Source organism: Centroberyx affinis, unplaced genomic scaffold (assembly GCF_046629955.1).
Source record: "Centroberyx affinis isolate AG114_WGS23_722 - 3 ecotype Tasmania unplaced genomic scaffold, CSIRO-AGI_Caff_v1 ptg004678l_1, whole genome shotgun sequence".
In the NCBI taxonomy this organism is placed as follows: domain Eukaryota; kingdom Metazoa; phylum Chordata; class Actinopteri; order Beryciformes; family Berycidae; genus Centroberyx; species Centroberyx affinis.
Genome location: NW_027282261.1, coordinates 174788 through 202671, shown reverse-complemented (window position 1 = coordinate 202671; position 27884 = coordinate 174788). Strand labels below are relative to the sequence as shown.

Genomic DNA, 27884 nt, shown 5'->3' with positions numbered 1-27884 from the left:
GGACATTCTGGCAGCACACACAGCATCACAGCTGGCAAAGCGGTAGTCCTGCACACCTGTCTGCTGTGGCATATGTAGCTCTGATGAAATACTGATTGTGGTTGGAGATTAACACTCACCATGCACCGAAAGTGAGTTCATTTTCCCTTTGGCAAGTCAATCTCAGTGTGCCATCTGCCACACTGGCAGGCAGCAGCCCTACTTCATTCTGGTGGTGATAATCTGCTCTCGCATTCAAAGAGGAATAATATATGAAACATGTAACAATGGTTTTATCCATAAGATAAGATAAAAATCTCTAATAAAAACAGCGAGGGCAGATTTACTTAACATGTGTAATATATTGTATTGTATGTATATTATATTCTGTACAATAAATGTAATTAAAATGTGTATGTGATGAATACCCATTAATTATTTTGCAGATACAAAAAACAAAAGTAAAAGTAATTTTGGTGTTACTTAAGAGTTCAGATGAACAGTAGCAGTAGGCAAACTCACAAAGCTAACATCAAACACAAAGCATGCAAAACAAGATGGCCAGCAATTTCTATTTTAATAGAGGCATCAACAATAGAGTCCTCTTTCTTTGATACTATAGGACTCTCTCTTGAGCTGACAAATTCCTGCCACTTTCCTCCTGCCTTTCAGCTCCGTCTCCCACGTGAATAGGCAATACATAGCGGAGGGGAAAAAATGGCCTGGATATGGTACTGCCATCTTGTTCCCATTCTCTAAATCGCCCTGAAAACACAATTGGACTTCTTTCTCAGGTCCCACAGGACAAGGTGTTATGTGAGTGGGATCTGAGGTAAGAATCGGGACATCGGGAGAGAGGACGCAGCCAAGCATTATGCGCCTCACACTTAAAGAGCTCCAGCTGGTAACTAACATGCCTTCTTCATTCTTCTCAAACCACTAGGCAGGCTCAACTCCAACTGTTCTCGCTTTACATTGAGATGTCCCCGCCTGGAACAAAGTCCTGGACCTGTTCCAACCCAGCTACTATCCCAACCCACCCGTCCCGTTTATTTCCACTGTGATTCTCGTCTCTGTCCCGGGATTCAGCCTATACCGAGTTACCTATTGCCTCTTGGGCGCAGAGAAAAAGGCTTTAAAAATGCATGCTTATGCCAGGTGGAAATTTAAAGGCTAAGAGCAGTCTGTTGTCTCTCTACATGAACAGAGGCCATTAGTGGGTTTCTCTCCACTTCTGTGCTGCGTGTTTCAGCAGGGTTGCTGCGGGCTCGGTGGCGGCGCGCCTGCTGCCGTGTCAATAAATGCGCCCGTCGGCTCGCCCAATCGCCTACCGAGGTGCTTCAGCCTCAGCTCCTCTCTGAACTCGTAGGCAAAGAGACCGGGATCTTGGGCGCAGAGGTAGGCGTAGGCGTCCGCTAACGCCCTGATGTGGGGGATGGAGAGCTCTGTAGGGCGCAGGGTGGGGTCCACGTCCGCCTCGCGCATCATCACCCCTGCCAGCTCGAGACGACGTGCCTCGGGGAACAGCATTCTGGGGAGGGAATAAAAGACGAGAGCGAGATAATCAGTGTTGCAAAACTCAGGTTGCTTTGATATCGTAATGATCATGCAAGTTTAATGGCATTATAAAATTCAAACCGCAAGAAATGATCCCTCAGCAACTATTTCAAATCTGTGAAGTTAATTGAAATCACACAATGAGCTGGAATCACTCATGAATTGTTAATGTTTCACTGCCATGCTACACAGACATGGGATGCCAAGATACTGATACAAGGAAAAAAATAGTTACACAGACACCAACTTCTCAAACATAAGAGGAATAATTTCCAGCTTCAATTTCTTTCACCCTTCACGGCCCTCCAGCATATTCAAGTACAGGGGGGCATTTATGTCTAAAGACCTTCCAAACCGAAGATGCCCTTGTGTGGGCTTTCACTGCGAGTCAGTGTGCAACAGTCCATGCTTAGCCCCCTCACACACTCTGCAGTACAGATGCTTTCTGGGCGCTTCGGCGCTGGTGCCTCCTCTCCAATCTGGCGCTGCCGCTGCCAACCTGCTGCAGTTACATAAGTTATGCTGCTGCCTCGTCTTCCTATGCCACCTCAATGACTCATAATTGCTGCTCTCTTTCGCGCAGCCAGTGTTCCTTTGTTTTCCGGGCCTACGTACACTTCCTAACAGGCATGGGGGCGATGGGCAGCGCGCACATGTGTGTGGGGGCGTTTGTTGCTAGTGGTTCTGAACAAGAGCTGTGAGGACGCTCGGATTTTCAGACTTTGGTTACTGGAAGCCTTTAAAGTTGTGTTCATTTGTGAGTTTGTGTGTGTGAGAGTGGTAGAGAGACGGAAAAGCACAGCTAAAAACATTCTAATTAATGATGAGATGAAGACACTGTCAGACCACAGAGAATAAAGGAAAATGGAAAAGAGAGAATGGAAGATGAGAGTGAGACAAAAGAGGGAGAGAGACAGAGAGAGGGGAAGAGGGAGTAGTGAAATAGTGCTTACTCAATTCCTTTATAGCAGTACTTCCTGCGGAACTGGAAAATGTTCCTGACGACTTTCTCTACCAGCTTGAAGGGCTGCTGGATCTGCGGCTGAACCAGAGGGGTGAAGTGAACAACTCCACGTCCACCTACACACACACACACACACACACACACACACACACGCACACACACACACGCACACACACACACACACACACACAGCAAGAGGAAATACAAGCGGCAGAGGGTTAGCACAGACCTTAAAACTAGATTGTAGAGAATGTACTCATGGGGATGAAAAAAAACAAAGCGGTAGGGGGGAGTAGTTGCGCATGGGGAGAAAGGAGAATAAAGGGAGAACGAGAGGTGTGGAGAAAAATGCTGGGGGAGAAAGGCAGCCTGGCAAAAGGAGAGCGAAGATGGACAAAGAGAAGAGAGAGAAAAAGAGGGAGAAACAGCCTGGGATAAAAAGAAAAAGAGGAAAAGCAGAAAACAAGATGACGCAGCGTGGCTGGCTGGCGAGCCAGTTCCGGTTGCCACAGTAACACCTGTGCGATGGACCATAGAAACTGAGCCTCTCTCTCTTTCTTTCTTGTCTCTCTTCCTGTCGCTGGATCACCACCAAGGTTGTTAATACCTATGAGTCTGACTGACTCACTCAGGCATTCTTCTCTTCCTCCCCCCACGTCTTCGTACCTCCTGCCCTACTGTTTCCACTGGGGGGGGGGGGGGGGGGGGGGCGGTAATGGAGCGTAAGCATATAGATCAAGCGATGCTGAAGTCCTGCTTGGCGGTAGACTCGGGGGACACAGGTGCTGTGTCAAAGTTTATTATCGATTCTCTTATACCCACTTCCCTCTGAGAGAAAACAAATGAAGGTGGTCATGGAAGAATCTAGTCCCGCTAGACACTGGCTCTGTAAAGGTCAGTTCACTGGGTATGTTTGGAAGTAGGAATTTATAAGGTGGACGCAAGGAGTGGAGTCTTTGGAGGGTCAACATGGCAGGACCAGCCCTCACTGGGGTTAGGAGGAGGAAACGGAGGGCTGGTGGTGGTGGTGGCGGTGGGAGTCTTGGCTCCAGTTCCTCACTAGCTGCCGCCTCCCGATCCCTCCTCTGTCAGCCCTAAGCCGATATGACAAACTGTTGAAGTAATCGTGCCAGACTCAGCAGAGCCTAGCCCTCTCTCTCTCAGATCCCTCTCTCTCTCTCTCTCCCTCTCTCTCAGATCCCTCTCTCCCTAACTCTCAAGCACATATACATTCACGCGCTCTCCCCGTCGCCCCGCACTCGATTGCTTGTTCTCCTGTAAAGGATCATCCACTCTGCTCCTTTTTCTCAAGGCCGCAACGGGATCAAGAGACCGGCGACGCATTAATAGACGACCCATTCTGTTTCTGGATCTGCGTACGTGCAGCGCTTGAGGGTAAAACAAAAAGAAAAAAAAAAAGAAGCATCATCTTCCTCTTATATAGGACTTGGAGGGTGTCTCACATGACGGCTTTCAGTTCTGCACTTTTCAGCTGAGGGGCTACAGCGCAATCAGCGGGGAGATACTCGAGTGTGTGGACCAATGGCACAGCCAGACGTTGGGCAGCAGAGCAGAGCGGTCGCCCGTCTGTCCATAGTTTGTAATAGCCTTATTTCCCTGGTGAGACAGCGCTGAGAGGGGCCACTCACTGACTGGTTGACTGGAGTGACTGACAAGGGGGCTCCGGGGAGCGACGTCAGTGGTGTTTGGTGGTGGCTCGCTTGTCTATCCACATGGAAGAGAAATTGAGATCTGGAAGTGAAATGGAATGTATTTTGCTTAAGGATATACAAGCTGGGCAGAGAAGGCAGAAGTAACACACACATGCAGGTATGTAAATGGAGGAGAGGGCAAAGAAGAGGGGATGTTAAACGTTCACTTAAAAATATGAGGCAGGACAAACATGCAAACACACAAACGCGCATGCATGCTCTGTTATCTTACTGGCACAAACACACATACAGGTAGAATGAAAGGGCATTTAACTTAGCACAACAGCCCTCCTGTTGAGACAACATGCCCTGAGGAGCTCCTCGCGCATCCTTGAAGCTTGTATTTCTGGATTGTGTGACTCACCCTCATTCACAGCTGCCTTTTGTTTTCCTGGGCTGGGGGCTGGCGCAGATAATTGGGGGAGGAAAACTAAAGTGGTCCAAGGACGCGCAAAGGATCTCTAATGAGCTGTTTAGATTCTCTCTCTCTCTCTCCCGCGCACAAGACCGTGGCGGCCGCTCAGCAGCGCTTGTAAACCGCAGCGCTATCTCTTATCACATCTATAGCTCCCCGTGTCGCCCAGAGATGCCTGGCTGCTGCCTCGCTTTTTCTGCCGCAGTGGCGTGTCGCGGGACAACGCCGGTCGAGGCTGTTTGTCTCAAAAGCCCCTCTAGGCTAATGGTACAGAGAGCTGCAAACCCACGGGTTTAAGTTCAATAAGAAATGTTTTGATACGGAAGAATGAAGTTATGAATTTATGCTATAGGTGCATGCACAGCTGTTAAGTAAAGTCGAGTCTAATGCAAATTTGTGTCATGCTGAACACAGACTCTAAGGTGACTTCATGGTTTATTTGTAGAATCAGTAAGGGCCTTGGATTCTTCTAGGTAGGCCTAATATTAATGCGCTAACCCCATTACATTCAGATGACACATTTGAAATGCAAAGGGTAACCATGGGCCATGGCAGGTGTCATCGTGAGCTTTGAGAGGTGCGAGAGATTCATTTGATTTGGAACAGAGGCTTGTATTATGAGAATCATTTCCTCCACCTGTCACATCAACACATAGGGATGTTGGTCAGGATCTTATATCTGGATGCTGTATGCTTCTATCAGTGCCTTGGTGATGCAAGATCAGACCACCATCTGTTAGGAAGAAGCAATAAAAAGGAATGCCTTTAATTTCGCTCTCTGCTGGAATAATTAGGCCATTTATATTCCGTACTTCATGATTTAAGAGAGGAGCATGGGGAAAAGTCGATATTGGGACTATACAGGCAGCAGCATTTCAGCCGTCGGCCTGTCCAAGTCACTTTGCCGCTATGATTTATGGACGGCCTTGCTACACGGCTTCACTAGGTAGCACCGCTGTAATATATCCCGCTCCCTGCCATTAATCCTTCCCCTGATAACCTCAACATGCAAGGTACCTCCATCTTAAATCACGCGCCGCCACCCAGGCCCTCCACTCAGGTGCTGTGAGCATGCCTTCACTCCCCCCCCTCCTCCTCCAGCCCCCTCAAATACTTTGCATCTGCTGGGAGATCCTGAACTGGGGCAGCAGACTGACTTATTGACCCTTATCTGACAACCTTAATATCTCCCCCTCACTCTGACTCCCATCCCTCATGCCTCTCTCTCTATACGGGTGGCAGGACGGATCCTACAAAGCAGACAAGAGATCGGAGATGGTCTGAATGTAATTAGGTTTTGCAGGCTCAGACAAACCATGCTATTTAAGAGGGAGAAACAAGCAAATCATAACCCCTAATGATTTCTACATGAATTCGGCCTCCAAATTGGCTCGTTATATAAGGATCTATACTCAAGCTCATAAAAATTCCTATCTCCCTCTCTCTCAATCCAGCTAATTTGGTCTTAGGTTTTTAAAACAAAGACTTCAAACATTTACATAGACTTTGAACCTGCTTCTCCTCTTGCATACTTATATGGTATGCTAAGCAATCTAATAAACCAACACTCACACCTTGCATTTGCATTAAAAATGTAGGCCTTATGCTGCAGATTCCCCTTGCAGGGCATTTGAAAAGGGCAAAACATAACAGATCTCTATCTAAAAGTCACACGTCTACTTTTGTCCGCAGCTCAAGACCTATTCTGACCCACTTGAGCAGAATACTCGCACATCCATATTAATACACTTGTGCATTACCATATTTCATGTGTTTGACCTTCCCAAAGCTCAGCAGGGAACTCTATTACCCCAGTTTTGCCCTGTGGTTCTCCAGCTCTCCTTGCCCATTTCCACCTCCGACATCTCTTTCTTTGAGTCCTTGCCCAATGGTGTGTGAGCAGTAATTTGTCATGTCCCTCTAAGCGTAACCAAGATGAGATGGCAGGGCCCCGGGGCAGCAGCCACTATACCACCTGAACAACCAACACTTGCTCTTACATAACGCCAGGTTCTGAGAGGGAGCAGGGGGATGGAAGCGGCTATATACAGCCGGGGAATACAAGAGAGAAAAGCCCACTAAGATCCTACACCAAAGGGGGAAGAGCTGCATTAATCATGACAATACCTTGAGAAGACAACCTCCATTACATCAGTGGAGGAAGACAGGCTCTCGGAGAGGAGAAGGCAGCAGTCGATGCCACTGAATCTACTGGGCTGCTGCTGCTGGAGGGGTTGGGGAGGGAGGGCTTTGGCGTCCTGTGCAGGCAGCCCAGCGTACTTCCCATGCTCTTAGAATCGCCCTGGGCGCACACACAGGCAAACCAAGACTGTAGCCTGTGTCTTTGACGTGTTCAGCTCCTTAGAGACGTTTTACAACGAAAAGTCTCGAACTCTGCCCAAAAATTTGGAATGACCAAGCACGATAAACAGCAAATGAGGACAATGTGGGAAATGGCAGGGAGTCAGGCCACTGTTTTGATAGGATGTTTAAAAGCTCATAAATGCTACGCCATGTTTGTACACTCAGGAGTCAGTCTTAATGGGGGAAACATAAGAGACCCTTAAAACAAGCCAATGGCTGCAATTTCACGTCACAAATGTTGTGCCTCTGACAGGTTTACACATATTATGCATGGTGAAAATGGACATGGGCCCCGCAACACAACAAGGCTTCATTGACAGCCTTATCGCCGTTATCACACGACACATCGCACCTCGACTGTGAATAAACCACCTTTGCAAGATGATGAGCACAAAAACCAATTACGCACAGAGGAGGACATAAAAGAGGAAAATGCAAATTGAACAATAAAACCCCCCCATGTGGGCAAAAGGGAGAGTGGCCGGGTCCGGCTGTGCCTCGGAGCTACGCTGCGGAAAGGGTAGAGCGCTCGGCTGTGAGGTGATAAAATAAAGGGGCCCATGCTTATAATAGCCTGCCATGTCTTCACACATCACAGCGTCACACATCTGCACTCACCGGGTACATGTTAACTGCGCTTCTCTGCCCCTACCTTTTTCCCCCCCCTTTCGTCCCTTTCCTCTACAATCTATTTATTTATTTATTTTATTCCCCACAGAACAACACCAGCATCAGCACTTAGGATCTCATCGGTTACGAGTCACACGCGCCGTACTGTAGTGTGTGTCTGCAGAAAAGTGGAAAATTTCTCCTCCTGCTGCAGTGGGATCCCACAAGGGAGCCTGAGAATGTAGTGTTGAAGGTCGGCACTACCACCGAACCCCAGGTAAAACCACTGTAGTGTGCACCGTCTCTATGCCGGCCGGACCTCATGTTAAGAAAGCGTGTCTTAGGGGTTGTGTATAGGAGAAACAATGGGGGATGGAGAGAGCACTGGGCTATATTAAACAAACAGATCAATAGCTAAACAAATCAATCACCACCAACCTATCCACATGTAATGGCCACACATCACTACAGCCAATGCCTGGTCATTATATTGTAGGTGGGGGGTTGGCAAAATTATTTCCCTGAGGCTGGCTGTTTTTTGATTTGCCCATGCAGCAAAATTATGGTAACACACATCTGCGTTTTCAAGGGTATCGCGTCTATTAGTCGCGTCTGATTTTTTTTTTTCCCCCACTCATTTTGTCCTCTTTGTCATTCATGAATCAAGGCCGTCCTAGCCACTCCCTCCCCCTGCTCCATGTCCTCTACAGAGGGGAGAGGAAGAGAGGGGGGGAGCAGCTGTGAGTTTAGCCTCCTGTTGACTGATGCCTGATGAAGACGATGCCCCAGGGAGGGTCAGTTTTTGGCATGGTGGGGTACACATGCTCCTCTGCCCTCTGGACCATCAACAGAGACACCTTCAGAGGACAGACGTCTCAGCAGCTAATCTGGTCATAATGATAACAGCTTTTTTTTTTTCTTCCATCTTGATTAGATTACCCTTCCCAGTTGTGTAGTGAGGCTATGTTTGGAAATGTTATCTAGATTTTCCATCTTGGCAGCTTCATATCTTTTGACAGCAGCAGTACCCTATTATGGTTACAGAAGAGCTCAACACAGAAATGGGATGGACTCCATTATAGATTACAGTACACTGCTAGATACTGCTAGAAGAGTTTTTGGATTTTTCTGCCCAGAAAAAAAGTGAGTAAAGACAAAAACAAGAAAGTCTCGCTCAGTAGCCAACTTAATTGTGAGAGTAAATCATGTATAAATGCAGCTTAGTTTTCAACAGAAGTACCAAGCGACTCAATTAAGCTCTCTGGTTGTCCATGTTGTGGCTGTTTTGCTAAATGCACAAACAAGGCTTCTAACTGACAGCACATCTTTGCTGCAAAATGTCCATAATGTTTACAAAGGTAAAAAATTATGTTCAGCTGCATTTTTCAAGTACTATCCTGTCTTTTTCACTAAAATTCACGCTTTAGATAAATGTAATAACAGCCTGTATTGACATGTTAATACTGCACACGTGAAATTATTTACAGGGATAATTAGCTAGATTTCGTTTACTATTCTCTGGCTGCAAGGACGGCACAGCAGAAATTTGCTGTTTTTAACTAAACTTTTCAATTTATAATCGTTTGCAGTACTGTCATGACTTTTTCCAGTAAGGAGCGGTGTAAGAATTGCTATTTCAATTTCCCCGTGTGGAAGTAGGCTACGTTTTTGACTTTATCGAGCAAAAGGATGACAGGATTAACGTTAATCACCGCACATCCACATTATTTGGGTTCTTCGATGACTCACAGGAAAATTAGCCCTTATTTTTTGAAGGTAAGAGAGAGGACACCAACCGTCAATTTTGTGGGGGTGTAACGAAAAAGCGCGCGACCATTACTGTAACGAATTACTGCTCCCAGAGAGTATTCAGCCGAGTTAACACGGAGCTCATTACCTTTGGAACGAGTAACGAAAAACGAGTAATTAATTACTTTTTGAGTAACGACTCGAAACACTGGTTGTTGACATGAAACAAGGAGACGGCGGTAGTACGGGAGCAGTCGTGATCAGCACCGACTGACAGGCTGACTGCCAGACTGAGGCGGTGGGTTGTTTTTTTTTTGCCGTAGTGAACTTGTGGCTCTGACGTAGAGACTCTATTCTCCAGCAGAGAGAGAAAGACAGAGAGGAGAGAGCTACGGCTATTTCTCACAGGCTCCGGCCGAGCATGTGTGGTCCATAGAGCTGGGATGTCCTCCCATACACTGTTGCTAAGGAAATGGATGGCTTGAATGGATCCGCGGTCCGGGCTGAATCCTCCTCGCCCCCTCACCATCGTACGGTCTTTTCAGTGTGTGTCTGTGTGTGTTTACAGGAATCACTGCGAACAACGTGACGCGTCACCGCCAGCTCTGCACCAGCCGGGGTAAGGAATTATTTCAACATCGCTTTTTTACCCCCCCTTGCAACATAAACAACAATAAACAAATTGATTGAGCTTCTTCGTTCGCTTATTCAGAGCGGCAACGGATGAAAAACGACGAATTGGCTGTGAAGTCCGACGAAATAATAATAAAAAGAACTGTACAATCACAAAGTTTTATTCTGGCGATTGGCGAAAATATATCTGATTATTTAATTGACGATAACGCTGAATGTAAAACTATGTTAAATTGATAGGCTCAGTTTATTGGGTATACAGCATTGAATAAAGTGGTAGAATAACCTTATATGAGTGGGGTGAGGGCACTGCAGCTTTAAGTCCACATAGCTATTGAGCATTGCAAATACCACAAACTCATTTCTCCCTCTCCAATAACAGCTCTATGGGGCGCCGGTACGGGGAAGAGGGAGGCAGCACATAGAAAATGCACACATGCACAAGTCCAGTGTTTTGCTTACCAGTAGTTAGCCAGAGACAGCTCTTATCGCTCGGGCTTCACACAATCCTTTGTTCCCAGCAAGAAAAGTCTGTGCTTGTGTGGGGTTGAGTGAAGGGAGAAAGGAAGAGGGAGAGCGAGCAGACAGACTCAATTCAATTTCTCATTTCTGTCTCTCTCCTCCAGTCCAGTGGAGCCGCAGCTGAAGAGTTGAGGAGCTGGGGATTTGACTGGCAGCTGGTGTACTACCAGGGGAGGGGAGCGAGGCGGCTGGGCAGAGAGGTCGAGGCGCCTGGCTGGCGCTGGGTGAATGCTGCCCGACGAGGAGAGGGGCTACGGCAGCAGCGTCGACTTGAAAAGGAGGATGGCGTCCACGGGCATGCAGATCTTTGGCTTTGTCCTGGCACTGCTGGGCATCATGGGTGCCATGGTGGCCACTTTGCTGCCCAACTGGAAGGTGAGCGCAGATGTGGGCTCCAACATCATCACAGCCATCTCCCAGATGCAGGGGCTGTGGATGGACTGCACATGGTACAGCACCGGCATGTTCAGCTGCACACTGAAGTACTCGGTGCTGTCGCTACCTGCCTACCTGCAGACTGCCCGCACCACCATGGTGCTGTGCTGCGTACTGGCCGCCATGGGCCTCTGCCTTGCCTCCCTGGGACTCAAGTGCACCCGCTGGGGGGGCGGACGCCGCTCCAAAAGGCACGCCGCAATTGCCAGCGGCGGCTGCTTTGTTGCTGCCGGCTTCCTGTGTCTGGTGCCCGCTTCATGGTTTACCAACGAGGTCATCACCAACTTCCTGGACTCCAGTGTGCCCGAGAGCAATAAGTTTGAGCCTGGGGGTGCCGTGTACGTGGCCTTTGTTTCGGCAGGCTTCCTCTTCGTGGGGGGGTCCATCTTCTGTATGTCCTGCTCTGGGAAGAGACACGGCCCCCAGGACCTGGTCCTGCTGCCCCCCCCTGACAAACTGCTGCTCCAGCAGCAGCAGCAACAGCTGCTCCAGCAACAGCAGCAGGAGCTCCAGCACCAGTACTGCTCCCTCTCCCCATTAGACAATAAGACCGGCTACAGCCTGCAGGACTATGTGTAATAAAGCAGCGCTGCACGCGCCACGGCTAAAGGGAGATGAGCCTGGGGGGAAACCATCACGGCTTATACCATACACCAGGCTCTGCTCCGGATGGAGGTGGAGAAAAAAAGGAGAGAGGAGGGCAATGACTTTGAATCCGTTTTTCCCTCTCTTGTATCTTGCTCCTCTCTTTTTTCTGTTCTGCAAGCACAAGCAGTGGAGGTATTCCCTAAGCAGCGCCTTGGAACAGACAGAGTGTGAATGTGTAAGGCGCCAGGATAAGGCGCTGCAGAATCGGAGGAAGCCGCTAAACAAATGCAGATATCCTTCATCAGTAAATCACAGAAGACTTCCCTGGGGAATGGATTAAGCAGTTAAGGAAGCCTTCCGTGTAGATATTTTTCCCTCGCCAAAGGTTTGAATTGAAAGAAAAAAAAAGCAATCATTTAGCTGCTATTTACAATCGTTTGGTACACTCCCATTCGGCAAAGTCGGCAATATGATGCCTCAAAGAGGCAGCAGTAGGTGGAAGCCCTTTCATAGCAAGCCATTGTAGTTTTTCGTATGCTCATCCACTAGAATGCTAGGTGGAACTGATTGAAATAAATGGTCATATTTTTGTTAGCTACTAGAATGATGTTGATATTTTGCCTCTAACGCATGCTGTGTGGAGCCTGTCTGTGTATTAATACAGCGGAATGCCTGGTAGAAGACTGAGACATAGCCACACAATGCCTGTGCCTGAAAAGCTGTAGAAACATTACCCTGCTGAAACTGTTCAAAGAGGACTGTCAGGAGGAGTGGATGTGGGCTGCTGGGCTGGAGATGAGACAGAAATGCAGACAAACAGATGCCTGCTTCTCTCCCTGCAGGTGGAAATATGAGAGAGACGGAGAGAAATTGATAGAGCTTCAATCCCTCAGCAGAGTGGACTCTGATATGTTGCTTTCCCATTTCCATCCAAACAAAAACAACCTGTCTTCCCTAAGTAACAGCTACCCATTCCACATACACGCTGAAGCCCACAGACACACTTGCATACAGATTACACCCACAGGGGCGCACACACACACACACACACACAGCAGTATACAGACAGCACAGCCACCTCCACAAACATTGGCACAAACATCATCCATGCACTCTCACACAGATGCTCATGTACATACTAAACCCTAAGACACGCTGGTTTTTTGCATGTGCTTTTCACTCTCACCATCCACCTCCTCAGTGCCATGGAAACGGAATCCGGCACCCAAATATCTTTCTTGTCTGGGGGTCTGTGTGTGTCAGCGAGTGATTCTGAGGTTGTTTAGGGGGGCAGCTCTCTTTCTCTCCATGGGTCCATAAGCTTTCTGCAGAGCCTCTGCTCACGCAGGGCTACTTTCACTAATCCCTTTTATTAGCCAGTGACATGAGGCAACTTCCCTCTGTTACATGGACAGAGGTTTTGGGAAATGCTCTCTCTTGGTGTCCACGGCTATGGTGTCTGTGACATGCATCTAGTCTCATAGGAATTAAAAGATGTGTGATGGTGCAATGAGAGAGAGAGGTAGACAAACAGAGGCAGAGAGAGAAAAGGTTCTTGAGTCATGGTCGACTGGGTAGCTGTGTGGCAGGCAGCTAAAAAAGGTTTGAGTCATTCTCCATATGTGACTTGTTTTCCAAGTGCGTCAGCAGTGCGCATATGCTACTGGTCTGCACCTGCAGAAGGTCTCGCCGTCTTAAGTTGCAGCCACTTGACTATGCCACCGTTCCTCCTTCCCTACCTGTCAGTCTCTTTTTTCTTTCACTCGCTCCCTCTCTCTCCTGCTTTCTCTCACCATGTCACATGGATCTGATCGCTGACAAGAGAACATTGATGCATGTTGAAAGCATGCCCCCCCACCACACACACACACACACCCAATTCCCACCTACTCATATGTCAGTAGTACTGTTACGCTTTCACACAGTCATGTTCCTGAGTGTGTCTACTCTTCTCTGAGGGAAGAGGGGGTGGGAGGTATGTTGTTTCCGTACAGAAATGGCTGCGCCAGTGACAGGCCCTGGCAGAGATGTATAGAGCTGTGCATTCTCTCTCCTTCTCTCTCATAAACATGCAGTTTCTTGGGGGAGAGCAGATGGCTAAGCCCAGCTCGCCACCTGCAGGCTGCTGCCGGCACGCTGGGGGCATCTCTGCGGGCTCCACTGCTGGCCCTGGCAGCCCTTAGGGCCAGGTTTCTACCCCACCCCGACTACCCATCATGCCCAGCACAGACCACCGCCAACAGAACTGGCCTCCTGACAATAACTCACTGCCCAGGCACCATAACCAATGCAATAAACAAAGTCAAGAATGTGCCATGTCGTCAACCAATACCGACACGTTACGCGTTTCGAGAATGTGCCAAATCGCTTCATGATGACAAGTTTTAATACTGTCTGGAGTTCTTTCTGTTTATTTTTTTATTGCGTTGTTTGTAAATGAATTATACATTAGCAGATGTTTTATGGATTTGTGATTTGTTCTGCCAGACTAAGTCTCAAGTCAACTAGATGCTTGTGTACAGTCCACGCAGCTTTCGAGGGTTATTTTCAATCCTCATTATTCCTTATTTCCCAAAGCACAGCATCACTTCACGAGGCATTTAGGCCCATGTGTGTTTCATTGGGGAAAACTTGAGTAGTGGATTTTCTAAATTTAAAAAAGAAACGTATTTGTTTTGGGATTTCCTGTTCATTGTAGGTCTGCTGACTGCTGTACACAAGTATCTAGGCTACTAAGATATCGTACCTTGTTTTTACTGAGGGATCAGAATTCCCTCACATTGTTCAATATAAGATACCATGTTCATACCATATCTTCTTTATAAGAAGACTACTCAAATGCACCTTTGCTCGTGTTACATGGTTTGACAGCGGTTTGTTTCAAGTGACTGAGCATTCCAAGCTCCATGGACCAGTACAAATGTACATAACACAATTGGCACGCAATTGGGAAAAAAAATTAACCATTTCTGTCTGATAGGATTCAGCAGGCAAATAGGAGCCTGAGATTTCTCTTTTCTGTGGCTGTGCAGCTTGATCATCAGCACACCATTTCATTAGCTTATAAATGGCCAGAGTGCAAAGTGACTAGGCCCTAAATGTGTAAAGAGCTACAGCTCTCCTGCATAAACCAAGACAAAAATTATCATTTTGATAATTGCAGCTTATTTTTGTGGATGCTTTAGCACTTCTTACTTTGCCAGAGCATATTTATGATAATGAACAGTTCACAAGTTCTGGTACCATTGTCTCAGTGTGCTTGTGCAAGTAGTTATATTTTTTACCAATAAAACTATTTTGTGGAAGCAACATGCCTATGTAGTCTGTTTGTGTGTGTGTGTGTGTGTGTGTGTGTGTGTGTGTGTGTGTGTGTGTGTGTGTGTGTGTGTGTGATCAGTAGGGGATGGCACTCATCTCCCTGCCAAATGTACAGATTTTTGGACGGTACAAGCTGTGCTGAGTGTAGGCAGGCAGGCTGTTCCTAGTGTTACCATAGCCTCTACAGTTGACGCAGCATCCAGGAAAATAGAGAGAGTGGTTTCACTCCAACTAAAATGTGTATCCATAAAACATTACCGACAATGTGCAAATGGGTTTTGAAAAAGGACTTTTCCCTTTAATACCGTAGCCAGCCTGTTCCAGCCATTCCTTATTGAGATGTAAGCATAAGGAAATGCATGAGTGAAATACTAACAGCCCTCTTGAGAGTTTAAGGGAATGGGGAGGGTCTCAGTTGTCTGGTGTATCTTACTCAAAGTGATGAGCATAATGACAACATGTGTAGACTAGTTGCTGAACACATGCAATTAGACAGGACTAGAAAGCAACAGCTGGTGAACTCTATTTGCCTAGTTTAGTTTAACGAAAAGAAACGAAAATGGATGTTAAAGAGGATGAACAGGGGGGGCCAGAGGGTCAAACAGGTGGCAACTGCAATTTATCACTAACAAGAATCAATAAAATTAACAAACACCACACAGGTAAACAGATTTACAGCACACACAGTCCATTGGGGAGAGCAGAGTAAATTCTGCAACATCCCATCCTGCAGTGGAGCTTCATCTAGCCTGCATCAAAACAAGCTTGTCTGGCTCCAAATCAGCCTAACATAAACAAGGGAATTGCCAAGACAGACAGAAATGACATATTCAATGCTAAGGCCACAACAAACTCTTTCACTGCTTTCACTCCAGACTTCGATAATGCTGCATGAAGACGTCTTCATCCTTAAGCAGAGCTTGTTTCAAAACAGGCAGTGTAGCATACAGTATGTTCCTCAAGATTAATATCTGTGTTATGTAGCCTATAGACTGCAGATGGAGTGCATAATTTTAATAGTTACTCTCCAAGAGAATCTGGGCTCTCATTACAGTTGATTGGAGCCTAGTCTACAACGACTGAGTGAGAATGTGCTTTCCTGAAACAAACATGGATTATTCAAGGCTCTCTCTCGTTCTCCCGCTCCTCTTGGTTATGCAACAAGAGTGGAGATCAAATAACTACTCCTCTCATGGGGAAACGCTAATAAGATCCGCTCCTCTGTGTATTTAACCTACATTTTCCATCAAAGGCTTTCACCCTGAGTTGCTGCTGTGACAGATCTCGAATGTGGGCTTAGATGAGGGGAGGTGAGAGCTTTTGAACCTTGTCAATTCCAGGCAGGGGTTAATCGCGCTTTAGGCCTACGGCGTAGCCTTTCTTCGAATTTCCCAAACTCACAGGTCATTTCACTGACCTGTAGTTGACTCTAGAATCTAGCGTTTCCAAAGATCAACTGCAGAGAAAGAACGGGCATGACAGATACGGTGGATGTGGAAGACAATGAGGTGATGCATAAGAGCGTTAATCCACTCCACCAGTCATGCTCCCAGGCACAAAGAGCAAGACAGATCGTAGACCATACTGAGGAACTCTCCATCGGCATCGGTCATCAAAACTCATTAGCATGATGCTGAAAACACAGCAGCCGCCCAAATCGCTCCAGTATGTCAGCGACCGTACTTAATGCGAGGCTCTTTGTTTTGGACAGGCATCATCCTCATGAAGGTTCATATTGGAGATATAATGCGGTCATCAACGCTGGGTGAGAACGACCTTCCTTTGTCGGAGCCTCTCTCTCCCCCGGTCCCAGCGCTCATGCAAGGCTGGGGAATAATAGCAATGACCTTGGCTGGGCTGTAAACTGCTGAGAGAGGCAGTATAGGCTACGGAGATGACAAAAGGGCGGCTTGTAAGAAAACAATACACTCTGACAGTTCAAAGGAGGTCCTTTAATATTTCAGCTTCAAGCATTGGGGGATGCTTCAGTAGGCTGGAGGTGAGGGAGGCTAAACGCTATAGTGTGGACACTGATCACTTTTTTTGCCAACCTTCTCTAAAGCTGCAAATGAGCCATTAGAGTATTGTTAGCGGTGTTTTGAACTCACTTTGATCTAACTAGAGGGACACAGAGTGTAAATGAGAGCATAGCAGCTCTCACTAACATAGAGCTGTCCACAGCATAATTATAATTATAATAATTGTCGTAATCAATTAAGGAAATAATTATCATTAGCAAAAACAATCATGTTAGCATAATTATGTTTTCGAAATACTACTAGTGCAACATAATCTTGTAGTCCATATTTTCTCTCGTTTTTACACCTATGAACAATACAAATACTCATCAACACGACTGCTAAATCCAATCTACAACTTCAGCTCCAACTAAAAAGCCTGCAATGAAGTCATGAAATCACAGTGTATGAAATTAGAGCCATCAAAACAAACCCTTCAAATTAATAGCTTATGGATTGATCCCTCTCGCCGTTGTGACAGCAGGCTGATTTTCACAGACTTCATTTCATCTCGGTGTATCATGGCACCGCTAGCGATTTACCCATTTGAAGCCGACCTTCTTTTCTTGGGATCTGGCCAGGGTTTTAGCATTAGTTTTCAAAATACCTGCATATTTTCTTGGCATGCTCACTAAACAGCGCTGAATTTGCTAAACTCTGAACGCTGACTCTCAGCGAACCCGGCACCGCTTCTTGTTAGGAGGAGCAATAGATCTCCAGAGATGTTGATAAGCCAACTCTGCCAACCTCGGCATTTTGTTTAAGGGAAAAGGGGGAGGAGGGTATTTTTAGCTTTCTTTACCTTGGGTCTGTGATGTATTGAGACCAAGCCTTCAGGCATTTACCGCGCCGGCACAAGTCATTGAAATAACTTTCCCTATACTCTTGATACCATGCTTGACCCCGTTTACGGGATAGGAATAGGCCTAGATGATTTGTGTGCCTGTAGAGTGTGTGGCTTGAGGTGAGACGGCAGCACAGGCCCACTGAATAGATTTTCAGTGTTACTGTTGAGGGGAGAGCTGGGCCACCTCAGGTCACAGAGAAGGTATCCATCATTGTGCCTGCCACTGCTTTATAGTGGACTAAGGTGGGTCACATTCAGCTCTGAAATGGCCCCTTGAATTTGAAGGCTATAATTACTTAGATATTGGAAACAACTGCAGCCAGTTCAGCTGTGGACAAAACCAAGAGGACATGAAAAATCACTAGCTAAAAAATATCACTTTTTCATGTATTTGCTGGATTTTCACTGCGCAAGTCCAAACTCTGCCTGACAACCGCCAGCCATAATAGATGCGCAATGCAGCATTAACAGATTTAATTTAGGCTCCGCTCATCTGGCCTGTGGTCCTCAGCAGAGGATTGTGTACAAGGCAAACATCTGTAGGGCCCTCCTCCTCCGAGGCTCGGCCGGTTGGTGGGCGATGGCTGATGCAGCCATTACTCAGAGAGGGCTGACGACTGGCCCAGACAACCATCTGCTGGAGGTACGCCTCACTCTCCCTTCAGATCGATCTCTGTCATGAATCTGTCTTCGGGCACTCCTTTACCCCTCCGCTCGTGTGGAGGAGGCTGTGCTGTATTCATACTGTTTTCCAGCTCTACTTCCATTCCATATATCACAGAAATGCCATATATCACTGCCTTTCCATTCACTTACGCTCGTTCCCCATCTTTTTCTCAACAATAATTGCTTCCATTTTTTCTCTCACTGTTTTACTCCAGTTCCAGTGTCTCCTATTCTCTCCATCTTTTATTTTCTCTTTCTCCTCCACCCTACTCCCACTCTCTATTTTTCTCTCTTGTATTTTCTTTCTCTCACCCCCATTTCTTTTAGCCTCTACCATTTCATCTCTTTCCTATTCTCTCTACTCCTCTCCCTCTTTCCCCATCTCCATTCCTCCATTTCTGCCTCATCATTTCTAATGAATAACATAGTTGCATACTAGCTAAGCAAAACGCGGAGAGGAGCTAGGAGCTCTGGGAGAGACGGCGGTCTGCTCGTGATGGAGCGTCTATTGAGCGACTTATAGACCTGTCTGTGACGGACAGAAGCTGATTTTAATCACATTCTCCCAGGAAGCAGAGAGGCGGGGAGGCGGGGGAAGAGAGATGGGCAAGCCAACGCACACTATTCACTGTTTGCAAATCAGCTATTTCTGATGTAAAGAGGCAGTGAAGATGGATCTGGATGAGTGGATGTCCATGTTGGAGACGCGGATTCCTCTTGATGGTACTCTAAAAGTCCTCGATCCCCCCCGACCAGAATAGAAATTAGAAAGCCTACCCTACAGTGTAGCCTATAGCAACCATGAGCACTGCAGATAGGCAGCTTCTATTCTCAATTTATTCCCATAAGAGATAATTTCAGATATATATGTATAGCCGTGAACGGCGGAAGCAATTTAAAGATCACTCAATCTGTGTATGTGAGAATTAACAGAAGGCGTGTGACTAATAAGGGAAGGGAGGCTGGTGTGATCCGCGACAGGACAGACCTAGGGCACTCGGAGCCTGGGGGAACACCATCAAAGCAGCCAATCGCCGCTCACAGAAACCTTCAAGGACAATCTCAGTCACTCAATGTGACAGAGAGAGGTGCAGTCCGGGGGCGAGAGGAACAAGACAGACAGATTAAACAGCCAGGATAAGGGCCTATCTGCTCACAGCACGTCAATATGGGCACCAGCAGCCGCTAATGTAAAATGGATTCAACATTTCCCTTCTCATTACCCCGTCAACTAGAATTGGCCCACTCCGATAGGTTGAAATCCACCAGCCAATCAACCTGCACTTCCCCTCCCCCCGCCTTTAACTGATGCTATTTTCTCATCATGGTTATTTGGAAAGGTCCAGTGGTTTCATTGTGTTTTCTGTGGCTCTTTGTGGCTTGCTGTTTGTTTGATAGCATAATATTAAACCACTTCTAGTTTTTTTCTAAATTTGGTGTGAAGGGGGTCAGTCCACTAATTGCTGCAAGTGTAGCATGGCACCTGCCGCCTCTGATTTTGTTTACCAAGGTCTGTGAGAACTGGAGTTAGTAGTGGGAGGAGGCATCAAAAGCCGCTGGCAAACCACTGACAGATTTTTCTCAGAAATGTTGTTCTCAGATTGGGATAATTACAGAAATATTAACTCATCAATACAGGCTTGAGCTGACCTGTTCCTGCTAATTCCAGGATAGGCATGAGTCACTCACACACTCTCTCTCTCACACACACACACACACACACACACACACACACACACACACACACACACACACACACACAAACAAAACACAGCAGAATAGAGAACCTCAGGTTCAGACATGGCAAAGACATGCCAAGAGCAGACAAAAAGAAAGGACAATTGTAATTCAATTTGAACAAATCCCTGTGCATTAAGAAGACAATTAGTGATCCCAAAGCTACAGAGGGAACAAGATAATACCAACAATTAGAACACTGAGCCGATTTATTGGCTATATGGCACTGCCTAAGAAAAGCACACACTGTGCAGTGACAGACACAGACCGAGAGAGGAGAGACAGAGACAGAGAGTTTACAGAGAACAGCTTTGGCAGTGCTACTCGCCTATTACAATTAATAATCTGCCTATAATAGGGAGAATCAAGCTGTTATTACTGTTATACATTGTTTACCCTGGCTGTGGGAACAACATCCATTAACACCAATCTGCTTTTTAACCAGAACAATCTAGACGCAATGTACAGTGTCACAGTATCCATAACAGTTTATATACTTGAAGCTCTAATAGTATTTTCTATATCCCTTTAGACAAAATGTAGGTCAAGTTTACAGACAAAACCATTGCTCTAGGTATAACTAAAGAGTATATTCCAGTGCATCACAATTTCAACCCCCCTCCAGCCAGCCTATGATTTTGTCCCTTAAATCAGGCGAGACATTTTTATTGTTCATGCAATTCTGCGTAATTACTCTGGTGTGTACCAGTAAACTACGCAGAGCCAGAGAGCACTTTATGAGTTATACTACATTACTTACAAGTAAGAAAGGGGCATGCACAATGCATAGAGCATGACAGCACTGATATACTCCATGTGCTGTCTGGTCTTTTATTGGAAGTCGGCAGTAGGAGACCTGCTCATCAAACAACCATCATCTCTCCTAATGATATCAATTCTCCCAAGAGCCCATTAAAACATTTAGTAGAGGAAGATGGGCTGCATTGGCATGCGCGGGTCACCGATTAATCTAAAGTGCATGCATGCGCGTGCAGTGTGAATACACTCACGTTTCTCACATTTACTCATGCACGCAAATGCGCGCGCACACACACACACACACACACTACATGTGCACACTTAAAACACAGGCTGCTACGCTCAAATCCATTAGGCTACATTTCGACATACACACAAACATAAGACTCACGAGAAAAAAAACGCGCAGACTATATAAAAGGCGGCTGAATGTGATGAAATAATCATTGGGAGCCATCTCTTCTAAGAGAATGAACAATCAGCGCTGGTCCCATTCACTCTGCTGCCTCTTACTCCACATAGGGGATTAAATATTTACCAACAGTGGGCCTCCTAAAGAGCCACGACATCTTCAAGGGACCCTAAGTCCGTCTCTGACATCAACCTAACGCCTATCCTTTAGTTCAGGAAAAGAAAAACATGGTTTCAGTTGTACAAGGATGTAAAGGAGTCCTGAGCTCCTGAGCCTTTCAAAAGAAGCATGCTGATCCCATCTCAAAATATATCTAGACAGAGCTATCTATTAGTCAGCACTGATATTCCACATTTTGCAGTAGTACTTTTATTTTTTTAATGGACCCCCCTAGTCCAACTAAAAATCCTCACCCTTAAAATAAAAAACCCTGGCGCTTTCATGTTACGTAAGAGTGAACGCCTTTCTTTCACCAACGACACGGGCATGTGGGCTGAAAGAGAGAGGGAAGAAACTGGGCCTAAAAGAGAAGCAAAAGGAGAAGCAGGCCCTCATTACGGGGCGCAGTGTGATCGCGCCACATCTCAAATACCCACCAGGCATCATTACAACCCAGAAAGGGTCCAAAGACAGCGCAGAGACAACAGTGATTCAACGCAGTCTTAATGAAGCCTTGAAGCAGGGAGGGCGAGGAGAGATGAGTGATGGAGACATGATGAGGGGCTGTGACGGGAAACATGGGACCAGAGGAGGAGACATTAGGAGATGTGAGGACGGTCCCGTTCTTATCTTAGAGTAGGAAGTGTGCAATAATAGTGACTGTGTGTGTGTAGAGAGTTTGTATGTAGAACTGTGTTTGTGTGTGGGTGTTTTCATCCACTGGTGCTGCCATGAGAGCCAAAATACTACTTCAACACCATTACGAAAGATTCAATTTAATACTGAATTTTATAAACATTCAATATTTTCACCAAATGTGCTCTGCAAGATGAAATTCTATTTCAGCATCACTTCTAGCAGGCGTATATGTGTGGATTTGAATAGTTAAAAGAAGAAGAATTGAAATAGACAGAGCTACAGCCTGGCTCTTGACAGTGGACTGCAGCAGTCAGCACAAAATTCAAGAGAATAAAACAGCGTCAAACAGTCCACCACGTCCTGAACTGAATCCCAGTCCACCTAAACTGGTTGATGAAACTGGTGCCAAATATGGAATTACTGGAATTACATTTACTGTGGAACTGGAGCAGCATCAAATGTCTAGATATTTAACTTTGTCTAGATATTTAACTTGATTTCAATACCGCTGGTATTGAAATCAAAATTCTGGTATTTGGACAACACTACCATCCACTGTGTTTGTGAGTGGCGCATGAAGAAGCGTCGTACCTTAGGTTTGGGGACGAAGGCCCGTCCGGGGATGGTGAAGCAGCTGTGGACCGTGCAGAGGTACTGAGCCATGATGGACAGACGGCTCCTCTGTCTGCTGCTGGTGCTGGCCGTCAGCCGCTGGATGGGGGGGGGGGGGGGGGGCAGCCACAACAACTTAGTAAATAATACATGTAAGACTGGGTTAGTCGCTGAGGTCACATAATGTTGTTTTAAATCAGCGGATCCCGACCTGATGTCCGACACATCCAGAGATGTCAGGGAGACCTCAGAGAGTTTGAGGCAGAGGAAACATATTAAAGACAGAGCAGGAGCTGAGGCAAAATGACTTTTTCACTGTAATCTAATAATGTTTGGATATCAACACCAGACACAATAAAGCCACTGGCATTAAATCCTGCTCTTAGTGATTTTAGTGGCCTAAATGATAAAACAAAAATATGCATTTGAATTTGTAAAATGGACACACTGTGCGGCCTCGCCAACCATAAAGGTCCATGAAGCTGAGGAGCTCTGCATTAGATGATCAAGTTTTAATTGACAGTCAGGTTTTATGTATTTCAGCTGCATGTTACGATTAATTATAGATCAACAAATCAATAATTGGTCATAAATAATAGCTATTCACTACTGCAGTGGTCTCATACAGTAGTGACTGCATGGATAAAGAGCATCTTAAAGTCATGCGTTACCAGTTTTGGCACTCAGGGTGTACAAGCTTTTGTTCAAATATAGAAATTTGATGTTCCATGTTTTAAATTTTATTCAGCCTTTATGTAACCAGGCATTCCTGTTTAGACAAAAAATAAAACCTGCAGATACAAATGTATATCTGCAGATAAAATGCAAAATTTGTGCAAAATACAAAAGAAGCCATTCACAGAACAGAAATGCTGCCACATAAGAAATGCCATAATACCAATTCTGATAGGTTGAGTCATGTATGAGCAAAAATGAAGCAAGCACATTAAAACTGATTCTGATTCTAATTCTAAAGTGAAGCACACCCACCTCTGCCACCTCTTTCTGGAAAGTGAGCGTGAGCCGGGTGCGTCCGAAGGCAAAGGGCCCTGTTCTGTTGGCCATGTTCTCCAGCCACTTGATGATGAGAGGAGTCGAGACGCTGAACGGGAGATTCCCTATGATGTGAAGGTTTGGTGGATCTGTGGGGCCACACACACACACACACACACACACCCTTTTGTTCCACGGGTTTACTATTTTAACACTCTGACCACACACTGTAGAATTCTATAACAGCTTGTGAAATTGTATTTTCTCACCCTCCTCCCACGGCTTTGTGACATTAGACGGGAATCCCCGGTCCATTCTGTAGGTGAGTATGTCACCATGAACGATCCTCAGCCTGTCCGGCGCTGCCTCGGACAGCAGCTGCGGAGACGGATATGATACGACGGACGTTAAAGGAGCAAAGCGAAAAGGTGTTCACGAAAACGACAAAGTCATTTACAAACTTTCAGTCTATCGTTTCTGTTTTGACAGATATCTGCAATGAGATCAGTCAGTCTGCAGCTGGCTAAGGCAGACTAAGGATGTTCAAGTCCAACACAGACCCTAACTGGTTTCATGTAGCTAACTGGTGAAGCTGCTTCAGCCCTGGGAGCTAAATGACCTCATGACCTCTGGACCCTGGTGCATTTACAGCCACATCCAGCCAGTCTCAGCGTATCTGCTTGGTGGTGTACCTTTAGCCCAGGGATGAAGCGTGAATCCTTCTCCACCACCAGCAGGTCGGCGGCCCCGGCGTTCAGGATGGAACGGGTCAGGCCCCCGGGACCGGGACCCACCTCGCACACGTGGGCATCCCTCAAACTGCCCGCCTGACGCACGATTTTGTCTGAAAAGATGGATGACCGGCGCTAAATTCACGCAGCTCGTTCCACTAATACTGCTGCGCGCGGTTTGTGAATTAGTTATGAAGTTTGGTGGACTCATGCATCATACAAATTAGACCATACTCTGCAATCGAAGGTCTTCATCAGTGTCTCGGGTATCAAAATTGAGATTAATAGCGTGTGATGTTCCAATACCCGTCTGCCTCTGCGTGATGAAGTTGGGATGGATTAATCTAACACACAGTCACCTTGTCCAAGGACACCAGAGCAGATCAGACCTGCACTGCATCACTGATAATCACATTAGGGCACGAGCTCTGCATGGGCGGCAAACAATTGACTTGGTCTGTTCACATTAGCAGGAGATCTACTCAGCCTCGCCCATACAGAAAAGCCTGTCGGTTTCGATGCCTACGAACAAGCCTATGTGGAGCTGTGCAGCCAAGTGCAGTGGATATGAACGCACCATTGTGTCCTCGGAGTAGACACGGGAGCGAAGTACAGTAGCTAGCAGGTGTTGGTGCATTGCAGATAGAGAGAGAGAGAGAGAGAGAGAGAGAAAGAAAGAAAGAGGGGAACAAGCTGACTGACCTATGAGCCTCATGTCCAGCAGAAAGTTCTGGGACAGCTGTTTCTCAGCTCGCAGGTTGTACAGCTTTATCACCTCGCCTATAGTGGGCAGGGGGGGCAGGCGGAAAGATGCCAGTTTCCCAGAGGCAGCCATCTTTCAAGTGCACACTGTGGGAAAAAACACATACAAGAGGTGAGAGAGAAACTATGATTGATCGGCTTCTTCAGCAGCAGAGAAAACTGGAGGTTCAGAGGTGTAAATGTAATTGCTGAAAAGAGCACAGTCTGAGGGTTATGTACTAATAATAACAACTAATAATGACAACAGTAAAACATCAATACTCTTATGTGTTCCTATACAAATGTATGCTTAGCAAAATAATGCATTTTTATGGCTGACAGGGCAAAGCTGAACGGATAGGGTTGGGTATTGTATGTATTTTGTCATTTCCCTTTACAAATATGATTCTGCAAGATTACTGAGTGGGCTTTATTTTATTTTAACATTTAAAATAAACACATTCAGAACTGACGTTTGTCCATAAACATGTTGCAAATCACACAGTATGACAGATAGACTGAGCACTCCATGGAGGCAAACCGTTATCAATTCCATTTACTTTCTTATCGATTCAGAATTGGAATCGATTTCCAATGTCTTAACCAAGGTGTACTGATAATGCTGTCCAGCGCCTGACAATGTTATCATTGTGGTGGCTCATTACACGATCTCGTGTGCCACCTAGTGGCTTTATGACCAAGCTGCAATTCACACTGAAAAATAAATGAGTAAAATTAATAAATAAAAATCCGTGACAGCTACTCATTGACTTCACATTCTGACAAAATAAACAGCTTTGAAGACATTAACATTTTAGAAGTAGGTTATACCATGAAAGGCTCTTACACCAATCATCTAATTCGCAATTAAGAACATTACATTCTCATTTCTGCACTGCTGTACGTAACGTTAAGGCAACACTATCTGAATAATACAGCATTGTTAATCTGTCAGGGACGAGCTGGGCTGACAATGGCCAGCAGTTAAGTAAATCCAAATTTGAACGGTTAACTTTAAGCTGCTGTTCACACTGCACTGAGCTGTGACGACCTGACTCTGTGATAGTAGTTAGCTTTTCGTGCTAACGTTAGCCTGTCAGTCCATTTGTCTTTGTAGATGCTGTGGGAAAAGCCTTTGAATTTAGACGGAACACTTCACATTGTTTCGAAGCACTGGGGCGCCCGTTGTAATGAACCGTGTACAAAACAAAACAAGGACACAAAGCCAAAAATGTACAAGTTAACCCACGTTTCTCACCAGTGCCGCTTTCCTCTTAAACTTCCGCCTTCGTCATTAAATTGACGTATACGTATCCAATGAACTTGCAAGAATCAGAACCTCGACCAATCAAATAGGAGTAGGCGGGATTTTGCTTTGCCCTTGAACAACCGTTTATTGTTGATGCAATGACGCAGCACAGCCAGAAGAGGGGGACATTTTCAGTCAGCATGAGTAATGATGCTGTGCAGTATTATTTAGAGTAAACATAAATAAACACTATTGATTGATGTATTCCCACGAGGAGCAAGTCATTGAGGAAGCGCCATTATTCATGCTCAGCATGTTTCTTCTCTATACTACTCACAACCTTGAAACATCCTTGTGAAAAACCAGTAGATTTTACCTGGCTTGAACAACAGAGCATCCTTCTGTTCTGGCAGTAAATTCTGTCACAATACATGGTGTATATTTGCCATACAAAACAAGCCTGAACAGAGATGTTATGAATGTTTAATGTTATCAAAACAACACACAGTTATGGTCCATTCATTGTAGAGCAAAAACTGTTTTTCTTTCTTTTTATTATTTAGAAAAAGAGGGCAGAGGCAAAGTCATTACTGCGGGAATATTCAGCATGAAACCCACTCAGGCTCTTCTGATAAACACACAATAACCCCAGGTTCCACCTCATTATAAATTCAGCTTCAGACTTCAACGCCGTACACGTCGAGCTAATTGAATTATCCTCTCAGCGTAGAGTGAGGAACAGCCTGCCTAGCCCACTGTAGGGCAGAAATTCATCATCTCAGTGTTTTGGCCGCGCTGGATGCTGCACAGCTGTTGGTTGGAATGAACCCCGTGGCCCCGCGGCCTCTCGTCGTCAGCGGCGGCTCTGTTCACGCCCCACGCTGGGTCAGGGGGTGTCGGGAGCTCTTTTTGTTGAGATGGAAATACTCTTCCCCTCCAGGGTTTGGCGGATGAGTGGCAGTTACGCCTCCCGCTGCGGCTGACCTTGGGAGAACGGTTCAGACCCGAAAAAGGAAAAAAAAAAAAAAAAAACAACCAAAAAAAAACAAACCCCAACAACAAAACACCAGTGGTGATGTGGGTCCTGCGTCTGCTGCTATGGAAACAGAGAGACAGATACTTCAAAGGAATGTTGTGCTGGTCTGCTGTCTTCCTGCAGCTCCTGCAAAGTCACCTCCTTGGCAGTTTATTCAATTAGTATAGAGCACAGCATCGGGACCGAGCCATTGATCTAGTCCAGAGTGGACAGACAATGATGAATACAACAGTAGATCATGTGAGCTACAGATTACAAGACTCGGAGGAGTAGGTTATTTAGGACTATCATAAGGGCTTTGAATGGATTTGTTATGCCATGTAGGCCCATGCCCAACACTTACATGTCAACATTATCGTATAATAAAATAACACATATGACTAGTGTAACATGTATTTTTAACAGAGTAGACATCATGGGTTACACACTAGCCAAAACAG

General features: G+C 46.0%; 2 protein-coding genes across 2 annotated transcripts; one reads left to right on the top strand and one right to left on the bottom strand.

Moving 5' to 3' along the window:
* Positions 1-1306: 1306 nt before the first annotated feature.
* tfb1m (transcription factor B1, mitochondrial) lies at positions 1307-26442 on the bottom strand. Its single transcript, XM_071544827.1, has 7 exons — positions 26409-26442; positions 25121-25267; positions 24380-24531; positions 23957-24065; positions 23685-23836; positions 22674-22793; positions 1307-1510 (listed from the first exon to the last, which is right to left on the bottom strand). Exons 2-7 carry the CDS (start codon positions 25251-25253, stop codon positions 1307-1309), a joined length of 870 nt encoding a protein of 289 aa, XP_071400928.1. The 5' UTR covers positions 25254-25267; positions 26409-26442.
* LOC139665826 (claudin-20) lies at positions 10787-11518 on the top strand. The gene has a single exon (XM_071544828.1). The coding sequence runs from the start codon at positions 10787-10789 to the stop codon at positions 11516-11518; it is 732 nt and encodes a 243-aa protein (XP_071400929.1).
* Positions 26443-27884: the final 1442 nt, after the last annotated feature.